The sequence below is a fragment of the Aythya ferina genome (assembly GCF_964211825.1).
Source record: "Aythya ferina genome assembly, chromosome: 2".
NCBI classification, from domain to species: Eukaryota; Metazoa; Chordata; class Aves; order Anseriformes; family Anatidae; genus Aythya; species Aythya ferina.
Window position 1 is genome coordinate 85,980,564 of NC_140297.1, and position 22,993 is coordinate 86,003,556.

Below are 22,993 nucleotides of genomic sequence, written 5' to 3' on the forward strand. Positions count from 1 at the left end.
TTGCAGAGGGTACACTCGATTCCACAGTTTATGACATCAATTAAGATATTAAACAGAACCGAAAAATGTGCATTGTGGTTCAATATATGATTTATTATTTATTTTCCCCCTGAAAACATTTTTTTTTCAGTGAAGATAATTTCTTTTTGAATCTGAAGAGATTTTTGAGTAATTTGGCACATTTGGGTGGGACAATATTTCTTGTCATATTATCCTTTCTAATTGTGGTCCTGGAAAGACGGGCAGTAATCTGAAAGCCTTAAATAAGTTTAAAACTGTGCTTGGATTTGGCCAGTTGTAGTTGAAACAACCTGCTGGTTGGTAAATAATAGCCTTTTAAGTGAAATCATGCCTATATTAAGTGCGGTTTGTATTGCAGCGATCTGACAGAAACTGAATTACAGAAACATGTACTTGGTTTTATATGAACACACTGTTACTGCGTTGTAGGATATTTACATTATAATGACAGCATTGAGAATTATGTAATTTGTCACAATTCTGGTTGTCTTCAGTTTTTCTTATTGTTTTTCCTTTTGTGTCTGATTCAGTGAGGACTGAAAATTTCAAGTTTTGTGGTTCATTAATTAATTAATTAATTAATAAGTTAATTAATAAATAAATAAATCAATAAAAGTTCCAAGTTCTTTTTATGCATCTTTCTTGCTGCTAAAAATATGTTGTTTGTATGTTCCTTATGATATATTCTTGCCCTGTACAGTTATTCTTCTCTGTACTTCTGCTTTCAGTCATTTATGGAAGTAGGATTCCATGGTAGATGAACCTTTTGTCTGACATGCTTTTACATAATCAGAAAGTATGTGGTGCATGAATGTGAGAAACTGTACGATAAAGAAACATAAGTAACAATATAGTGTTATGGAAGATTTTTTTAATAGAGTAAATTCTATTTCACTTTGATTTCACCCAAATGCAGGGTGTTATTGTTGTTTTTTTTTTTGTTGTTGTTGTTGTTGTTAACATTCCTTCTGTGTGCACTCCCAATTAAGCATAATTACTAAACTTTATTTAAAAAAAATAATTAATTAATACTTACTTTTCAGAAACATTAACTGATTGGTAGAAGTGAAAACGAACCACATGTTTTTATATAGATACCATACCTACAATACATGAGGGTAGTGTGAAAATATCCAAATATACAAAAAAACAAAGTGTAGTTCTCCTAAAATCTTATGAACTGGGGGAATGACAGTATTTCTACATTTTTGGTGTGCAAGTCATAACTTTAATTTCATTATATTGGTAATGATGCAGGATCTTCGTTCTCCATAGAGTTAGATTATATTGTGTAGAAGCTATGTGGCAGTTAGCACTGAGTTTGCATCCTAAACTGCATGTGGTAAAAGATTACCAGGACAACACTGCTTCTATAAACAACAGAAATTGGAAGGCAATGGTGTTAACTGTGGAAACCAACACTAACTTTAGAACCATAGAATCATAGAATGATTTGGGTTGGAAGGGAACTAAAGATCATCTAATTCCAACCTCCCTGCCATGGACAGGGACACGTCCCAACAGACCAGGTTGCTCAAAACCCCATCCAAGCTGACCTTGAACAGTTTCAGGGATGGGGCATCCACAGCTTCTCTGGGCAAGTCAAGTGATGGGTCAGATTTCCCAGAAATGTTGTGTAGTCTCCACCCTTGAAGGTTTTCAAGACTAGACAGCTATCCAGTCTATGTTACAACTAGTTCTCCTTTGAGCAGAAGATTGGATTTGAGACCACCTGATGTCTGTTCCAACCTGAATTATCCTGTCTGTCGCATTCCAGTACAGTATGCAAACTGTTTGGGCTCAACTGCATTTTTAAACAACCCTGTGAGAATAGATGTCATTGTACTGGTGAGGGGCCTGGAGATCAAGTCATACGAGGAGCGGCTGAGGGAGCTGGGCTTGTTCAGCCTGGAGAAGAGGAGGCTCAGGGGTGACTTTATCGCTCTTTATAGGTACCTCAAGGGAGCCTGTAGCGAGGTGGGGGTTGGTCTATTCTCCCACGTGCCTGGTGACAGGACGAGGGGGAATGGGCTTAAGTTGCGCCAGGGGAGTTTTAGGTTGGATGTTAGGAAGAACTTCTTCACTGAAAGGGTTGTTAGACATTGGAACAGGCTGCCCAGGGAAGTGGTGGATTCACCATCCCTGGAAGTCTTTAAAAGACGTTTAGATGTAGAGCTTAGGGATATGGTTTAGTGGGGACTGTTAGTGTTAGGTCAGAGGTTGGACTCAATGATCTTGAGGTCTCTTCCAACCTAGAAATTCTGTGATTCTGTGATTCTGTACTACTTGGTGCCAAAAGGGAAATACGTTCAATTCCTGATAACTGGTGGTAAGGAATTTATACCTACTGCCATAAAGCAGGATGGATCCAACCCATGCTGTGGGGGATGTATTCTGCCTAAGTTTTGTAGTTATAATTCATTGCAACATTCTTACAAAATTGCCTCTTAAAAATCACAAAACTGATTCAGTAGATAGGTAAACATATAGATTAGATTGAATACAAATGAATGTTCTGTCTTAGTTAATCAAAGCAAAAATCCTATTCTTTGAAGCAGATAGGAAGTAGTTAAGAGAAAATTCTTTCTTCCCGTATCTCATATTCACCTACTTCTCCGACCTGTTATCAGAATACAGGTATGACAGAGGAGAATATCCCTGAAAGTATTAAAAGTGTAATCTAATTTCATTAAGACTTCAGTAGAGATAATATTACTTAAGGAGAGACTGGGAATAAGCAAACAAATGCATTAATCTGCTGTGTAAACAGTCTTCATTTCTTAAAGCTCTGCAAAGTCATCATTCTTCTGGAGATTCTGATGTGCTGGGATTTAACAGCTACTGCTGGTATCAAAAATATATTCTACTACTTTGGAAATACATCTTAATCTTCTGCTGCCCTGACTTCTAACAGAGAATGAAGGGATATATCAATTCCTGCACATTTGCTGTTGCTTAGAACTAGCACAGTGATGCTGTCTTTAGGAAGGAAGAAATCCCTGAAACATTTCAAGGAAAGAATTCACAGAAGTTCTGAACTACAAATTATCTCTAATAATAGGTTAAAGGCGGAGCAGGTTATTGAATGATCTGACTAGTTCTGACTACTTTTTAAATTTCAAAAAAGTAAAAACAAAATGGTGCTACATATTTCATAGTTTTGTGTACTTTCCCCTTTTCTCTGTCCTTTTGTCCTTTTCTCCTCTCCTTTTTCTTTCTCCCTTTAATTTTTTTTTTTTTTTTCAATTTATGTGCCTAGGTGTCCTGTGATTAAAAATTTTGCTAATATAAAAAATGTATCCAAAATGTTTTTCAGGATACTACAACAAGAGCAAAAGCTTGAGAAAATATACTCCAAATAGCCTTTACTTAGAAGGTTGTTAGAAAATGTATTGATTTATTGGAACAAATAAGAAAATTCTTAGATTTGATGTCTTAGTTTGAGGGTATTGTGAAACCAGTTTCTGGTTGCTGGCTTTTGAGAAAAAATAATATTGATATTGTCTGAAAATAAATTTCAAGATCATGTTTTAAAAATGGTGGAAAAAAATCCCATGTTTTCTCAGTACTTGTCTCAGTAGGCAGAATATATACCCTCTTGATTATGGTAATTTATGTTTTAGCACTGATGAAATTAGGGTATAGCTAACTTACAAAGATCTAGTGAAACATAAAGAAATATTTACTGTTGGTTGCATAGCTTATCTGTATGCTAAGAGTGGACTTTTCACTTAACTGAGCCTGAATTTTTGTACCATAAGGACAAGTTTTATTTGAGACTTAAAGATGACCAGAGTATATTAGGAAAGCTGTACCAAGAAGTTCAGGAAGGTAGCATTTCTTTTTTCCATCTTAAGACCTCAAAATTATACATAGCAATGGAAAGAATAATGATTAAAAAAATAAAATTAAAAAAAATATATATTTGATGAAACACAAGAAATAATGATTATGAAGGCATGTGGAGGTTTCAGAAAGAAATTTCAAAAGGAAAATGCAGTTGGATTTTTCATACATTTGCCTACAGCAGGAGAATAACAGGTATTAAATTTACACAAATGTAACATTTTTTCTGTTGAAGCCGTCCCTGATGTTGTAGGTTTTACAGAGATTAGTCCTTACCTCATGAAGTGATTTGGAGTATGCATGACATTCATTTTGGAAATGCTATCAAAACATTTTGTATTTCTACCATTTGTCTTACTAGACAGTAAATTGATGCAAAGTAGTGCAAGATTTGATTCCTCCACTTTTTGTTACAATACTATCTTTTTCCTTTTGTTTTTGTTAGCCATACAGGACACATTTTGCTAAGGAACATCTTAAGATCTTAAAAAGAAGAAAGAGGGAAAGGGAAAAGGGAAAGGGAAAAAAGGGAAAGAGAAAAGGGTAAAGGAAAAAACAAAACAAAACAAAACAAAAAAAACAACGTATATGTGGTTTTGCTTCAAAATCTTGGAGGAAATATTGTCATTTTCCTGGCAGACTACAGGTTCTGATCAAAGTGTGCAGCTTTCATATTTAATGAGCATAGTGTCATAATATATGCAGTAAGTGTGAAGCTATGGACCTTAACATTATAAGCAAAAATATATGCTTATATACATTTCATACATGGTGCAGAGAGCATCAAAACTTAATTTGACTGCATTTTTTTTCCAATTTGACACTATTTCTGACTGTATTATCTCAAGTGTGTTGAGATTATTGAAAGTAATCTGCACATAGTTTTTTTTAGAAAGAAGCTCTAGATATTTCCTGTAAGTTTAACAACACCTGTTTAGTCTAGAAACTGCCATATAAATGCAATAATAACAATGTTCAAAGTAGTTATAATTTGAATCACAACTCAAGTGTGAAAGTGGTAGGTAGACTATTTGTATGTATTAATGCTTTCTAGTTCAAAAACAGAGCAGCAGGAAAAATCAGAGTGCAGATAGATAATGGGGCATATGCACTGTAGCACGCAATAGTTACAGTTTTAAAACTCTTTCTTGTCTGTTAAGATACTACCAAAATTAAAAGAAAATGGTTGCTTTGATTCTGTCTTTCCTTGATAAAGGCATAGTGTGTTTATACACACTTGTAAAGCTCCACTTCAGTGTTTTTAAAAATACTTCCCTGTAACTTCTTGTCCTCCTGGCCTTTTGTGGTATCATTTTAAGAGCTTTGAAGCATGGACAGTTACCAATTACTTTTCTGTCTAGAAATGGTGCCCCTTGGAAAACACCAGTCAGCAGCATGATGATCATGAACATTGTTAAAAAAAATTATGCAGTACATCATCAAAGGAATAACCTTATCCTCTGCTGTTTTTGCAGTGACCATAACCACTGATAAAGGAAAATCTACTTGAATGAACACCTTGTTTATATTATTAATCTTTCCATGAAACATTTTGCTGCAAAGCCTGAAAAAAGATTGCACTGTTTTGGCTTTGAGAGTCTAATGTTCACTCTGGGATTCATGCTAATGTTATTACTGAGAATGCTTCTTATATGCTCTTGCCAGAATATTTATAATATTTTCCATTCAGAATAAGAAGAAAAAAAGGTAGTGCAAACTATAGCCATTTTACTAGGTAATTTAAACACAGAAAAGTTGATTTGCCTTATGTATCGTGTCACCTGTACTGGGCAAAGTGTCTTTAAAATGTTACCAGATTGGAATGGCCATGTTTGAAGTCCAGGCTACAAATAATACTGTCAGACTTTAGAGAATCAAACCCTGAATTGTAGATGTTTCCTAATGATTTCCCTTGGCTTTTTCACTCTGTGTGGAGATCTTTCATTCTGCCAGCTCCAGTCAGATAGCGCTAAAGAGGTTTCTTAATAAATTGATGACTCTAAGCAGAGCTGGTTAAATTATTCATTGACAGCAATTTATGTGTGAGAACCATTGCCCTTTATTTGGTTCACAAATTACCCACTATTTATTTGTAGTCATTTTTTATTGTTATTGTCAACTCATAAATAGGTCATGATTTTGATTAGTTTGTTACTGGTATTTGCCCAGATAGTTTGTTCATATTTTAGATAGCATGTTCATGAATTGCTTGCTGCAAATAGATGGCATTTGTATTCTGTTCTCATGGGACAAATTTAAGTAGGAGAAGCCTTTTTGTCTGTTCACAAGTTATGGTTATGTCTTTATAATTGCCCAGCTCTACTGAATAAAGACTGTAAATAAATGTCCAAAGAACATACGGCGCGGGCTCTTCTATGCCATCACTGGAAGTCAGAATTCGTGCCAAAAGCAGCCACTGCCCAAAGAACAGCCGGCTCTGTTTGCATGCAAGCAAGACTAATACACAGACTAAGGAGAGAAGCTGTGAAGAGCTGGTTGAGACTTCATCTCAACCTTCCATTCCACTCCAAGGGGACAAGCTCCTTTTTGTCAAAGTGTTGCTGAGCTCTCAACACTTATTTGACTACTTTACAAATTTAGGATGACCAAATAACCTTTCCTTCTTCCTTCCAAGTTTTTTAGAGACTTGGCAGGGAAAGGAAACCAGACTGGAAAACCCCTACATTCATGTGTTAGTAGGTGATTCTAAAGCACAGAATGTGAAGCTGATGGTGGAGGAGGTGTTCCTGCTGCCTTTAAGGCTGATGTCTCTGTTAGCGCCTGATTTATTTTTATTTTTTTTCCTGCCCCACAACAAACAGTGTGTAGCTCTTGTGTGAATACTCAGTCAGTGTTCAGAACCCTTCTTGAGAGATTTGGGGTGGAAGTGTTCCATTTCAAGGGACCTGGCTATACAAGAGCTTTTCAGAAAGCATTGGGCATCTTGGTACATTACTGAGCATTTTAACATCTGTAGAATATTCTGCAAGGCCTTTTACTTTCGAAAAGCCTTTCATTTACGGTGAAGAGTGACTTAATGAACCCATTGCCAAACAAAGAAGAAAGCTGAATACTTATGAAATCAAAATATTTCAAACCCTACATGAAACTCCTTTTGACCCTGAAAAGAAGGAAATGGAGGATCACAAGTATGATGACATCATATATATGGTAATCAGTGTGAGCTGTGTGAGTAAAGTTATTGTTATATAGGATATTCTACTGAATTCTTTTTGTTCACATTTATGAGCTTCTTCATTTTGCAGCATTTTTCTCTGTAAGCCTCAATAAATCCAAATGTTTATGACTAAGCAAATATAAGCAATGCCACTAGTAATCAGTGTGTTTGTTGTTTCTTATTTATTTATTTATTTTTATTGAAAGAGTAATTGTAAATGAAATATTATATTAATGACAGTATTGTGGCCTTTCTATGAAGTGTCATGTAACCTGCAGGTAGATTCACAAAAATGTAGATTAGGCTTCATCTGTATTTTACTATATCAAGGTACTGAGTAAGAGTCATAAAAAGCATTTGCAGAGAAGACTCACTTGTATACAAAGTCATTCCTTTAATTTATTTTTTATTTTTCTTATCTCACAAATCTTGGAAATTTTTTTCTATAACTGCACATGTTCAGAAGGAATGGGAATGACCACAACCAACACAGTGGCTAGATCACTTGTCTAGGAATCACAGAATCACAGAATCACAGAATTTTCTAGGTTGGAAGAGACCTCAAGGTCATCGAGTCCAACCTCCAACCTAACGCTAACAGCCCTCCACTAAACCATATCCCTAAGCTCTACATCTAAGCGTCTTTTGAAGACTTCCAGGGATGGTGACTCCACCACTTCCCTGGGCAGCCTGTTCCAATGCCTCACAACCCTTTCTGTAAAGAAGTTCTTCCTAACATCTAACCTAAAACTCCCCTGGCTCAACTTAAGCCCATTCCCCCTCGTCCTGTCACCAGGCACGTGGGAGAACAGGCCAACCCCCACCTCTCTACAGCCTCCTTTAAGGTATCTGTAAAGAGCAATAAGGTCACCCCTGAGCCTCCTCTTCTCCAGGCTGAACAAGCCCAGCTCCCTCAGCCGCTCCTCGTAGGACTTGTTCTCCAGGCCCCTCACCAGCTTCGTCGCCCTTCTCTGCACCCGCTCAAGCACCTCGATGTCCTTCTTGTAGCGAGGGGCCCAAAACTGAACACAGTACTCGAGGTGCGGCCTCACCAGAGCTGAGTACAGGGGGACGATCACCTCCCTAGCCCTGCTGGTCACGCTGTTCCTAATACAAGCCAGGATGCCGTTGGCCTTCTTGGCCACCTGAGCACACTGCTGGCTCATATTCAGCCGACTGTCCACCATCCAGATATCTCAACTTTTAGACTCTTATACAAAGAATATAATGTAATATGATAATATACATTATATATTATAGCTATTACCGCTTTAATGTTGTAGGTTAGTGAGATGAAAATCTGCTAGGGAGGAGTTCTAGGTTCATGTCTCTAATAGCAATTTTGCTGCTGCCTCATGTCCATTTACTCCTAATTTACATTCTGTTGGAAAGAAAATGAGTGACAGCATCTTTCTTTCCTTCTCTGATTTTGGACAAAAGTTGTGCTTTAGGCTGAAACTGCTGCTGACATTCTGTGCAAATCATAGTGGATTTGTACTGGTTATATATACTGGATTTGGCTCATCTGGAGACAGAGGCATACAGACGCATACTGTGCAAGCTGCAAATGAGTTTGAGTAGAAGATAGCCCTTGACTCATTCTAGTCAGCCAAATTTCGGTCCTCTTTAATATCTTCATCGATGATCTGGACGAGGGCATCGAGTGCACCCTCAGTAAGTTCGCAGATGACACCAAGTTAGGTGCGTGTGTCGATCTGCTTGAGGGTAGGAAAGCTCTGCAGGAGGATCTGGATAGGCTGCACCGATGGGCTGAGGTCAACTGCATGAAGTTCAACAAGGCCAAGTGCCGGGTCCTGCACCTGGGGCGCAATAACCCCAAGCAGAGCTACAGGCTGGGAGAGGAATGGTTGGAGAGCTGCCAGGCAGAGAAGGACCTGGGAGTGATGGTGGATAGTCGGCTGAATATGAGCCAGCAGTGTGCTCAGGTAGCCAAGAAGGCCAACGGCATCCTGGCTTGTATCAGGAACAGCGTGACCAGCAGGACCAGGGAGGTGATCGTCCCCCTGTACTCAGCTCTGGTGAGGCCGCACCTCGAGTACTGTGTTCAGTTTTGGGCCCCTCGCTACAAGAAGGACATGGAGGTGCTTGAGCGGGTGCAGAGAAGGGCGACGAAGCTGGTGAGGGGCCTGGAGAACAAGTCCTACGAGGAGCGGCTGAGGGAGCTGGGCTTGTTCAGCCTGGAGAAGAGGAGGCTCAGGGGCGACCTTATCGCTCTTTATAGGTACCTCAAGGGAGGCTGTAGCGAGGTGGGGGTTGGCCTGTTCTCCCACGTGCCTGGTGACAAGACGAGGGGGAATGGGCTTAAGTTGCGCCAGGGGAGTTTTAGGTTAGATGTTAGGAAGAACTTCTTCACTGAAAGGGTTGTGAGGCATTGGAACAGGCTGCCCAGGGAAGTGGTGGAGTCACCATCCCTGGAAGTCTTCAAAAGACGTTTAGATGTAGAGCTTAGGGAAATGGTTTAGTGGGGACTGTTAGCGTTAGGTCAGAGGTTGGACTCGATGATCTTGAGGTCTCTTCCAACCTAGAAAATTCTGTGATTCTGTGATTTATAATGCTACTGGATTGCTACAGCAGTCAGTTGTCTTTCTGACACTTTCAATCAAAATAGCCGCATATGATTCAGTTAAGAAATCAGGCAAGGTTTATTGTGGGTTATTATCTGAGAAGTAGTTTTCTCCACTTGTGCATGTAAGTGCTTCTTTGATCTGGGTGCTGGAAAATTTATTCAGTGGGAAAACACTACCATATTCATAGCATGCTTTGGGTAGTACAAGGTACTTATTTATTGTGGTGGCACAAAGAGAAGACAATAAAAAAGTAATAGGAGCAATAAGCACTCCCTGTCTGGTCAGATCCAATCAGAGTTAATACACCTCAACTTTAGAAGACTGGCAGTGATCCAGGGTCTGTATTCCATAGTGATTTTATCCTTTGTGTACAGCATGGCATTTTTCACTGCTGCTCTGTCAGATAGCAAGCTTTAAATCATAACAACCATTTCATCTTACAATTAATATCTATGTGTTTATTTTGTTTTTTGTTTGTTTGTTTGTTTGTTTGTTTTTGTTTTTGTTTTTTCCTACTGTTTTATTAAGAGGTTACACATTTCTTTGCACTATCTGAGCAGTTCAGCCCTAGATGCTGATCAAATGCTATTGGTCTATCTTAAGTTGCAATGTTTTCTCTTACTGAGAAGAAGCTTCTGGGAATTTAATATAGACTTATTAATTACATTTTGAATTGTTTTATTTAGCAGCAGCCTTATAACTATATTTCTGTTTCCTTTCATAATCCATCATATGAAAATATGATAGAGATATGGTTTAGTGGGGACTGTTAGCGTTAGGTCAGAGGTTGGACTCGATGATCTTGAGGTCTCTTCCAACCTAGAAATTCTGTGATTCTGTGAAAATTAGGTGTCTCTTGACAGGTGTAATGTTTCCCATTCAGAACCAAGAGGCTACATATGACTTGGGTCATCTTTGCCTCAGTTTCAGGTTTTGTGTGTGTGTATGTGTGATTTTTAGTAAAATAAAAGTTGGATGATGCCAACAAGAATGTCTATTAATACAAAATATTTTGAAATGGGTGTTCTCTAGAATATATGCTTTCACTTGTAGCTCTTGATATTGGATCTGGGAAGTGATTGAATCACCATTCCTGGAGGTCTTCAAGAAATGTGTAGATTTAGAACTTAGTAGCATGGTTTAGTGGTGAACTTTAGTACTAGGTTAAGGGTCAGGCTAGATGATCTTAGAGGTCTTTTCCAACCTGAATGATATGATGAGTTTATGATCATTTAACTGGTCTTAGGGAGTAAAATGTTTTCACGTCCGGGAGTGAAAACTCCCAATGTTTTTTTTTTTTTGAGAAAACTCCCAATGTTTTTCACGTCTGGGAGTGTTGCCAGTAACACTGCTTTCAACCACCAAAGAGAAATGCTATATCTAAACTGCAGCCTAATTTGTATTAATTTGCTTTTGTTTGGAGGTACAAACTAGATAGCTCACTTGAAGTAAAACCTTAGGTACATCCCTAAAGAATCTTTACATGCTGTTTCTTGTCATAATATGTTGATAAGAAGACTTCATATTCAACAAACAGAAATATTTGAGACTTCTAAAAAGTAAAAGTAGTCTGATAGCACATGCAGGTTAATGTGCATATGGGTAGGATCTGTTTGCTTCAAATAGAGTAATTATGATAAAAGGCAATAAATATGTACGTCTACTTTTGCCTGTAGGTTTTATGCACTAACATAGTCTTGACATTTGTTCTATTTCATTTTGAACCTGACATTGAAATGCATTCTTTTTCTAAGCTGGAAAAATGTGTCTTTTTGCATGCCAGCCTGCTGTAAAAATAAATAAAAATAAAAATGCTGGCTACATTTGTCATACTCCTTGTAAATTTTATTTTGCTGAGTTATTTTTATGGATATTGGGTAAATTATATACAAATGCAGCACGAGGTGATCACTTGGTAAGATCAAGGACTTTGTGCTTGATGTTGTCATGAATTGTGCTTTTGCTTCATATTGTATACATGAGATTTGCTGATACCTTCACAGTGAAGAAAAAGAGAGAGTGCAGGGTATTAAAGCTAAATTTGAAATTGTGTCAATCACCTGTTTGCCAAGTTCCAAGAAACATCTCTCTGCTCCCCAACTCATTAAAGCTTCATGTTATGCTGTAGTTTTAACCACATACTCTCTGCAGAAGCATCATTTCTTAAACCAATGTTAGTATCTTAAGTATTGCAATATGTTTGAATGCACACATTTTAATATAACTTTCTCAAGGGGATATAAATAATGATACTTGGTATGGGAACATGATTGAGTAGCTGTGCCTTGAGCTAGTCTGATACACATCCATAGGATTATCCTCCTTTATGAACACAGCAACGTGACAGAGAAAGGCCATTCCATTGATTCAGTGATCCTGATGGTAGCAGCACCCATATGGGGTATGATGAGCTGCGATTTAATTCCTCTTGGAGTTCAGAGTTCAAAGCCATCTGTTCCACCTCCTTGCTGAATGCTTAATTCAGAAGAGAAGGGGTGGCTGTGGATGGGGGAGGAAGCCTCCTAAATCCTCTTATTGGTGGTATATTTTTCTGCAGGCAGAATGCATGGTTCATCTGGCCTGAGAGAAGAAGCACGGCAGCTCACAAGCCAAATAGGCAGAGAATTCAGCTAGAGAGGTTTTATTGCTTCCAGACCATGCTGCAAGGACTATTAAAATATTTTTCCAACGCCTTTTTAAATAAGCAGAAAGTGCTCCCTGAAATTCCCCAAGGATATGAAAGGCACCTTTTACTTGCAGAGCATAAAATCACATCAGAACCTGCTGAAAGCAAGGAAGAGGTACTTTTCACAGACTTAGTATATATTGCTTATCTCTCTCCTTCCCTGTTCACAGCAGTTTGATAGTCTTCCTCAGTGGTGCATGGTAATGTAACTCTCAGAGACCATGATTTTTCCTGTCTGCAGCTGAGACTTTAGTTCAGCTGTCTCATGTACATCAGGGAAGAATTAGGTAAATGTGTATCACTGGTTTTGATTTCTCAGTAAATCAAGCCAGTGTGCCAGAAGACAGCATAACAAAAGAGGTTTGAAATCTCCAGTGAGAAAAGGTAGTAAGCTGTTCTTATAGTTACATAAAACAGTCTTAGAAAAAGTGAAGTTCCAAGGTGTTTTTCTTTTTTTCTTTTTTTTTCCTTTAGATGGTATTACTGTTCTGAATACCAGTTTCACACACGAAGCCTCAAAAGCCTCAAGAGAGAGAAAGATGGCAATTGGATACAGATCTCACAAATCTTCAAATTGATCCATAACAGCATTTTCTTTGTTAAAACTTTTATAATTGAAATGTAATAAAATGATCTTGCAAGTAAAAGATTATGAAAAGATACTGTTTCATATAGCCTTAAAACAGATACTGCTTTATGTCTTATAAATAAAAGTAATGCAGCACTGATTGAAATTTTAGTTATTAAACAGTTTTTCATTGACTGTAGACTGTAAAAGATCTGTAGCTGCTATATAGGTACTAGGTAGGTAGCTGTTAAAAGGTATTCTAAAGTTACGTTTTATTTCTGAGTAAGTTAAGTGTTGTGTTACAGATGGTTTCAGAACCTCCAAATCGGACAAAATTTTATGAACATGCATCTTATCTCTCACTCACATCTTTGATGAGCTGAAAATTTCTTATCAGACTGAAAATGGAAAAGAAGTAGTAAATAAAGGTGTGACAATTAGTATGATTTTTTCAAAATACATACATTTTGAGATTGTTAAAAGTACTTTATTTTGTCAGACAACATGAAACATCTGTTTAAGGTTTAAAGAGTAAAAAAATTGCTGCTAGTGCAAGCTTCAATCTAGCAAGCTGAAAAAGGGGGTGATTTGATTTGAAAGTCTTTCTTTGTGAAGAAAACAGACCTAACTGATGTGGAGTCTGAGATGGTAATCCAGAATGTATTTTGTTGCTTAGCATGGGTTCTTGCTTAAGCTTCTAGAAAAGACCAAGGGGAAGAAGTAAAAATAATTTTAAATTTTAGGGATTACCAGCTTGAAGCTCATAGATGTACTCTTTCCAAAAAGGCGTGTTGCTCTGCTTTAGCTGTAGTTGCTTTGTATTTTCATCTCAGGTAAATCTGAATTTCTCTTTAGAAATTAAATTGTCTATTTATATGAAAATTTTTGAATGAGTTGTATTTAAATCCTTCAGCTGGGTTTAAATTCCAGTTCAACGTGAGACATGAAATGGCCACTGAGGGATGGTACACAAATTACGTTGTTTTCTAAAATGTAATACCCTTTTGATTCACAGGCAACACTGCTAATGGAAACCTTAATAGTACCAACTTAGAATCTATTGTACTTTGAGGAGCAGAAGATGTTGTGTTTATTAAAGTGGGTATTTAAAATTTTGTATGTTGTTTACTGGAAGCTTTTGCTGATTCAACTGCAAATTGAATGTGTTCTTGTTAGATTTCATAATAAATGGAAATTAAGTCTACAGGTCATAGAAGCATTCAAAAGAATGCATTATGTTTAAAAACTTTTCTCTGGAAAGCAGTAAAGAAAGGATTGACATGTCAGTTGTCATGATTTCCTTTGTTTTTCTTTGATAGATACATTTCAAAAGTGTTGTATTTGAAGATAGAAACTAAATTCCTGTAGCGTGTTTGAGGTGGTGGTGGTATTTAATCTTCACTAGTCAAACAATCCAGAAAATGTGTTATGGCTACATTTTATTTTGTCTTCATTTTATTTTTGAGCAATGTTCTTCATTAATTTGCATTTTCTTTATGTTCTACCAAACATGTGGCTTCGTTTGAGGAAAGCTCCTGATTTTGGAATAACTAACATCTAGGTCAGTGCTTCTTAATCAAAAGAGTCATTGAGGCAGCAATTCAGTATCTTGTGTAAAAAGGATAGTACATAAATATTCCCTTCATAAAATAAATTCATGTTAAATTTTGACATACAGTCATGAGAAACTCTTGTTTCTTACAGAGCTACAGCTGAACTTCTCTTCGAATAGGGCACTAAGAAGCTTCTCTAGCTAAAAAAATGAAATTTGTGTCTTGATAAAGCATCAGAATCCATATTAATTTTTTTGAGGTGCAATTTTTTTTTTTTTTGAAGATAGGATGGAAAGTAAAGAGTATACATAAAATAAATAAATAAATAAACAATATAGTACTACTCAGTAAATTAAGTTGGGAATTTTAAAATCAAACTATTCTTTTTGTATCAATCTGTAGAGGTACTACATTTTCTAATAGTATTTTTAATTTCTAAAGCAGAAGTGTTGAAGAGTCGTTCATATGTCCTTTGGGCTATAGTGTGATAAAACCCATCCCTGTAATTCAAGTATATATATAAATATATATTTCATAAAACTGGAGGTAAAAGATACATTAAGTAACAAAGGATGATTATTTTCTCTTATCTTCTAAGCCTTCTCCCCTTGCTTTAAAACAAATTGTACCCCACCCCCACATGGGCAAACCGATTACAGCAAAGATTTTAATTATCCATATTCTAATGATGATTTAACTAATTTTAAAGTTAGTTTAAGGAAGAGCAAAAAAGAGTGGGTTTTGAATGCTCTCATATTCTGTGTACCATATGCATCTATTTTATTTTATTTTATTTTATTTTATTTTATTTTATTTTATTTTATTTTATTTTATTTTATTTTATTTTACTTCATTTTACTTCATTTTATTTTATTTTACACAGATTGCTAAATCATAAGGCCTGGGCTTTCCCTTTCTAAGCACAACCAGCTGCTGCATTAGCTGTTCCTGTGTCTTTTTTCTATGTTGAGCACATAAGCCATTATGCAACCTAATACTTTCTGTCATTGCAATAAATTTCTGCCATTAACCAAATGCATGTTTTGCTTTGCTTTCTTTCAGTTCCTGTGGTAGAAGAAAGTAAATACCAGTGATTAAAATTTATTTCTTTCTTAAGTATGTTTATTGATCACCTTGCACTTTGATTTTGTACTGTTATGCACTCATATGCACACATTATTTTTTTTTTTTTTAACTCAATTTAATTTTCTTCTGAAAGACCTCTGCTTTGAGGACAACCTTATTAATATCCACCCCCCCCCCCCCTTTTTTAAGGTGTTTAAATAATACAATTATATGATGACTGTACATACTGTTTATATACACACATGAATAATATTTAAAAGAAATTTAACATTCACAATTTTTTTTCTTGCATTTCAACAGTCTTAGTACAGTCTGAATGTTTTTATTTTCCCACTGGAAAAAATGATTTCAATTGAAAAATAGTATGCAAAAGCACTGCATAAAGGAAAAAAAAATCAAAATAGTTGAAAAATACCATTTTCTGAAGTATATTCCAAATTGCAGTCCTTGAAAACATATGTAATTTGTATCCATTTCAACTACACTTTAAATGTATGCCCCCAAATATGCATCTGTTAATTTTAAACTTTAGCTTAAAACAAAAAACCATGATTACTATGTTGACAGATTTTAAGGTTATAAAGTAGGCTGTTTTCACAGTATATCAAGATAGAATAGTATATTTTTAGCAGAGATGATACTTCATTCAAGTTTGGTTACAAATGTTTAGCATCCACTTTCTATCTTGTGTTGACTGCACCTTTCCTCCATATTGGCCAGATTTTTTTAATCTCTTAAATTATAGCTGGATAGACTTAAGACATTTTACTTTTCTAAACAATACTGTGTAGGAAAATAGGCCCTTATTTATAGTGGTTGTTCTTAGTTTATAATTTACAGTCAACTATACTGTTTAATTTTTTCTTGGTATGTGTAAGCAGTGGAATTTCAGATCTGTCAAGGCACCTTGTGGTCCTCAGAAAGTACAGGAATACTTGTTAAGTCACTAATATTAGAGATACAGCTAGCATGAGGATATACTTAAGAGTAATATACAAGTTAGAAGTTAGTTTTGTTCTCAACTGGTACAGTTTAGAAGGCAACAATGACTTTTTTTTTTTTTTTTTTTGGCAACATTGCTAAAAGCCAATACCATAGGCTTCTCTTCTGAAAGATGTTGACTTAGATTCTGTCTTCTACTGCTGTTTTAGGTTGCTTTCAAGAGACATCCCCCCTGTCCAAGGTCCTATGCAGAGCCATATTAAAATGAAGATTAAATTAGGTTTTGTTTCACTGTCAGCTATGGCAAGAATTAGGACTGTTTCCCCCCTGAAAAGTAAATAACAGATTTATTTTTTTTCTTCTTTTAAAGAGGTCAATGTATATACTTTGATTCTGTCTCACTTTGGACATTTTGTAAAAGATGTTTTTACTTGAAACTGTTACAAAACTTGAGAGATTAGATTTTTATTAGTTTGTTGCGTCTGCGTTTGTGTGTTCATTTTCTGTTGTTCTTTGAAGGTGTCACCATTGATATGATTTCAAGCACACTCTTGCAATGTTCTCCATTGCTAGCTGTGCTTTATTTGTATCTTAAACTTTGCTATTTAGTTTTAGAGTTTTGATTTTGAACCATTACCATTTTGTTCATTATGGACTCTGTAGCCTCCAAGCTTGTTCTCTACAATCTCATCTCACATTTTCCATTCAGTTCTTCATACTCTTTTGTGCATTACATATTAATACTTCAACTAGATTTTTTCTTTCCTCTTCATCTTCTTTCATAGTTACTGTATTTCTAACATGCCATTGCTGATTTTGTAGGTCTCTTTAAAAGTCTTTCAGTAAAAGTTAACACAGCACATTATTTACTCTATTATTTACTCGTTGTGACCAATATCATTATCTTTTTCTACTCCTGTGTATACTTGGTAATCTTTAAACCAAGGCTGACAGTGTCTGGATTTATTACAGCATGTCTCGCTTACTCTCAGCGTCTGAACATGCCATTCATTAGGATTTGTCAGGATTCTTGAATAAGAGTTGGATTCAGCTTTGACATTTGTGATGAAACTGGGACTTTCACTGTGTCTGTGGGGAAAAAAGTTTCATCTCTTAGGGAAGTTTTTGTTTCCTGTTCTTCACTTCTGGGCAGAAGTGGACAGTTAGTGTGATGATAAAGATTACATTTCCTTGAAAGATTTTGACAGGTCTGGAAAGCTCCATGCTCCAGAGCTGCATTCAACAATGATTTCTTTCCCTACTTCTATTTTTTGTTTCCCTACTACTGTTTCTACTGTTTTTTGGTTTTGTTTTTGTTTTTTGTTTGTTTGTTTGTTTTTTGTTTTGTTTTGTTTTCAACCATGATGTGAAAATGCCTGAACAGTCAACAATTCTGAGGATGGAGCTGTTGCAGGTTCTTTAGGAAACCTGTGATCTACATGATACGTAATATTGCACACTGTAGTAGAATTGCAGTCTTGAGCAAAGTACCTGGCTTTTGAAAGTACTGGTGTAATAGATATGATTTTCTGCTGTAAGAAAGCCTGGCATAGCAATTATTTACATGTTAGTATAGTTTGAAGAGGTTTATAGGTTGATAACTACATCCCCTTGCTAGATACCATACTCTAATGAACATAGCTGCCAATCCAGGGAATCTATCTCTCTCAAAGTTGCAGAATATAATCAGATTGTTACCCTTGCTTGGGTTTCTAGATGGTCCGTGCAAAATCAGAAACATAGTCAGGAGGAACTTAAAGCAAAAGAGATAGGTTATGGATGATTAGAAGTAGGAGAGCCTGCTGAGGCAGTGGTAGATCTCAGATAAGATTTTGTTCTTTTTGACTGATCAGGCATATGACCGCATTGCTGCTGAAGTAGAGTGTTTCTCTGGGATAATCTATAGGATCTCTGACACTGCTTCTTCACTTAAAGCCCAGTCATTTATGACTTTTGACATTTCTGTATGAGTGCTGATCCTATCAGAAGATAAATGGAAAAGGAATCACTTGGGAGATGCTGGGAAAAAAAAAAAAAAAACGGAAGGAACTGGAAGGAATGGAGACTGTATGCCAAGATAAAAAGGAAAAAGGACAAGAGCAATAACAGCTGTGTTGAGGAAGGCAATTGCAGTTCTTGAAATGAGAATATTTTATTCGCTTGTAGAGAAAAATGCTGCTGTAACCATATTCTCCAGGCCATAGATCCAAACTTAAAAAAAAAAAAAAAAAAAAAAAAAAAGCAGTTCTGATTTCTATAACAAACACATTTGACGGGAAGAAAAGTGCAAAACATACTCTCTTGTCTGTGTTCTCATTTCCTAAATTAAATGTGCATGGGAGGAGACCTCCAATCCTGTTTGTTTTTCTCTCTTTTGTCTTTGGGGAAGTGTCCACAAGTGACTCAGTCTGTAGATGCCAGGCCTGGCACAGCAGCAGTAGGGAGTATTAGTCTGTATGAGAAGCAAATACTGAATGCATAGTTGATTTTTTGTCTCAATACAGAAAAAAGATGGCATGCCAAGTACAGTGTATCAGCAGTCACACTGAATCTGTTGAATGCCAGTTAGACAAATGGTACAGAACTGTACTAACATCTACAAAATGATTTTTCATTATTCACATGTGTAAAATGATTTCACTCATTCTTCTTTTCTTCCTTTCACTGTTCCCCCCAAGCTCATCTGTTTTTCACTCAGTGACTAATGCAAACATTAATTTAATTTATTTTATTTTTTTGGGGGGGATAATTCTCAGACCACATTTTGACCATGAAACTTGTAATTATAGTTGAGAGTCTGCACCCAACAAGCACTAGCAGAAGCACATGCTTGTTATGTTGTTTGATCAAGCTAGTAATTACTTAATTGTGAAGCAAAACTGATTCTTGGCAAAGGTTTAATTATTTTTTAACGTCTCTATTTTAAGTGGCTGACAAAAAAAACAGTGATAGTCAAAATTAGAATATTTTTTTTGTCCAAAATGTTAAATTTTAATTAAAATTGTCATTTAATGGGAGTTTTGTTTCATTTTTTTAACAAATACTCTTACATATGATAAATCCTGACAACTTTGTATATGCTAACATGGAAGAAAAAATTAAATAGTTGTATGAAGTGATTTTACTCAGAATTGAGAAATTAGTCAGAATTGAGGGGTTAGTCAGAAGACTTTAACATGCAGTCATGATCTCACAATCAGAAGCTTGCTATGGAGAGAGAAGAATGTACTTTATATATTGAGAAAAGCATTCTTAGTGAGTCTAATTAGTTTGGAGTTTCTAATAAAATTAAGCTCATATTAGCTAGTTATTAAAACATTTGTTAACAATGTGGTTAACGTTTTATACCTAAACTTCCTCCTAACTCTCCCTGCTGTTTTCCTTTATGCTGCTCCCTTCCAGTATATCTGCGGGTCTTAGATTGACTCTTCAGCCTTCCTCGGGAAAGGGGAGAAGATCTGAACAGCAATTGCCATCTTGGGTTCTCAACCTTCTCCACCTCCTCTTCAGTTTTCGAGTCTGCTTGCAGCTACCATTTGCATTTTCTCAAATCTGCTTACTAGCTGTTCCACCCTGTGCCCTGGTAGCTGCAGACTGTCCCCTGCCCCGTGCCCCAGCGGGGCTGTCTGTCCCCTAGGGACTGCATGGGGTTGCCCCCCCCCCCCCCCCCCCCATGCCCTCCTAGAGCAAAGCCAGCACCAGGAAAGCAGTAGGCCCCTGCCCACCAGGCCACAGCTGCCATGCTGTGACCCCTTGCTGACAAGGCAGGGCCTGAGGCCTCCACTGCCAGCTCCCTACCATGCCTCTTCCCCTCTGCTGGTCGTGGAGAAAAACACTTCCACTGGGGTGCAGGACAGAATATTTGTCTTGTGAGTGTTACCTACCCACAGATGGTATTTTCAGACTTTCAAGACTTTAGTTAAGTAAAGATCAACTTGAGTTGATCTCAGAATGTGTGTGCAGTGTTGGACCTTTAATATTTACTATTGCTGGCACATAGAAAATTGCATAATGCTGCTTTGGTCAGAGAGCTAGCTAAAATATTTATCAGTGTGAGAATGCGGTCCTTTGTGTTCAGAACAAGTGTTCTTTGATATTTTTAAATTATTTAAAAACTGCATGAATGAATCAGAAATCTTGTCAGTGATCTCACACTTTTTTGAGATACTTAACAGTCTTTGCTTAGAAATCACAATAAGAGTAGAAGTGAAGAGCAAGTGTTAAAAGATGTGATTTCTCGGAAGCTGAAATCCAGATAACCAAAAGAAGGGAGGCAGCCTTATTTTATTGCCATCTTCACCTACGCTCAGTTAAGACACATATAGGTGTTTATGCATACATATGTGCTTTATTAAATGAATGCAATACGTGTCTAAAACCCATAGCTTTTAATATATTCAGTCTTAAAGCAGACGGGGTAATGGTAGACTTTATTGCTTTGTAAGCTGCTTTAAACTTTGAACATTTGTTTTTGAGAGACTACTACTGTGAAGTCTGTCCTGCACTAATGAAATTATTATTATTTTTACTGTTTTAGACTACACAGAGAACATAATGGTTGTTTACAAGTTCTTTTCATTATACTGTAAGCAATATTGGAAACTCCAATGAGATCCCCACGTTTTGAGGCTTCATAGAATTCATCCTGTATAGGATGAAGACTTATTCATCAAATGACACCAAGTAGGTAGAATTGCTAATATGATTTTTCATAACTCATTTTTTCCTCTTGCCTTTGCAGACTATGGCACTATTAAGAAAGTACTTGCCCCAATGAACCAGACTTCGAGCAGCTGCCTGCTTGAGGAAATTGAACTCCTACCGAAGAGTCAGCGAGAGCCCATCAGGAGCCTTCAGATCCTGCATAGCCAAAGTGTCCTGTTTGTGGGTCTTCAGGAGCATGTGATTAAAGTCCCCCTGAAGAGATGTCTATTTTACAAAACATTCAGGTAACAGCTAGCTTCATATGATTGGAGAGAAATGCTTGTGAAGCTTTCAGGAAAAATTGGAAAGAAAAGTGACTTTAAGTAGGAATCCAAATGAATTGTGCTGACAGAAGCACAGGTAATTCTCTGAGCTACGATTTTTTAGGTACACCATTTATCAGAACAGTCTCTGGGGACGTCTTCTGTTTGATCAAACAAGAAAATTAACTTTTAGGAATTACCCCTTGGTTTTAGACTGTATTATGGCAATTAAGGAGTTTAAAGCTCAGCATGAAACATTTTCTATATATTACCTAAAATTGTGTCTGGTTTGCAACACATTAGTGACTATTAATTTCATCTGATTAGTTGTGTCTTCCTTTGATATGTGTGGTTCCAGTAATTCAGTACAATTGTTCTGTTCTATGGCAGTGAGACTGAATGAGTGTGATGAGCTTTTTGAGAACTGTGACAGATGTATTTTGTATTTTTTTAGCTTGATTTTCTTTCAGCTTGTTTATTACATGTTCCTTTGAAAAGCTGGGCTATTAAAGGAGATGAAAAGGCTGACAGTTGCCTTCCTTGGCTGCTGTACTCAGGAGTTTTTATTTGAGAATTGTGAGGCACTGGAACAGGATGCCCAGCAAGGCTGTCGATGCCCCATCCCTAGGAGTGTTTAAAGCCAGCCTGGATGGGGCTTTGGGCAACCTGGTCTGGTGGGATGTGTCCCGGCCCATGGCAGTGGATTGGAATCTGATGATCTTTAGGGTATCCCTAAAGATACCCCAAACCATTCCATGATACCCCAAACCATTCTCTGATTCTATTTGTGTAGCATATAGGGATTATGCCTTCCATGAAGGTTAATGACTTTTTGCAGATGGAGAAGTTTTTGGCTTTCAGAAGGAACAGGCACATGGTCACAGAATGGAAGTGACTGCAGGAAGAAGATGCAGTGCTGCAGCTCAGAGGCATCAGAAGGAATTTTCTTAGGGACCCAGCACAATGCAGGGATTGGTGCCATGCAGGAGGCCACTGAAAGACAACTGGTTTGAGAACAAGACTGAAGGAAAAGCTCTGCCTTGGAAAGCTGGAGTAGACCAGGGAGCTACTCTCCTTTTTACAATTCTTTACAAGCCCTTTCTGTTTATGCTGTGCTATAAAGCATATTTTAGGTGTTTTCTAGTAAAATAATAGTGATAGGGTATCCAAAGCCCTGCTGGAAGTCCTGCAAAGCTCACTTTAAGGAGAAGTAATAGGCAAGTCTCTACCTCATAGGACCAAGTTTCATCTTTCCTTGGTTTAGCCAGTCAAACAGGATGTTTTTGTTTCCTCCTTTTCATTAAGCAAAGGGCTTGGAATGGGGAGGGACATGAGTATGTGCATGTATGCATATCCGGAGAAAGAAAAAATCTAATGACATATTCTTGTGCTTTTTTATCTTCTTGAATATAACATGATTATGCCATTTTGGTTGTACAAGATATTGATCATGTTTTCTTAAGTATATATGTTTATTTCAGGAAGGGAGATCAGGTTGGTATCCTGTGTCTTCTTAGGGACTGTGTGCTCATGATGGCAATGATAAACACGAAGTGCT

At 36.8% G+C, this 22,993-nt stretch overlaps 1 protein-coding gene across 10 annotated transcripts in view; it reads left to right on the top strand.

Moving 5' to 3' along the window:
- SEMA5A (semaphorin 5A) overlaps positions 1-22,993 on the top strand; it is a 342,620-nt gene that overhangs the window by 218,695 nt on the left and 100,932 nt on the right. For all 10 annotated transcript variants that reach the window (XM_084508663.1, XM_084508658.1, XM_084508661.1 and 7 more), the window contains one exon: positions 21,210-21,417. In XM_084508663.1, the coding sequence (XP_084364789.1) occupies positions 21,210-21,417 (208 nt within the window). The remainder of the gene's footprint in view (positions 1-21,209; positions 21,418-22,993) is intronic.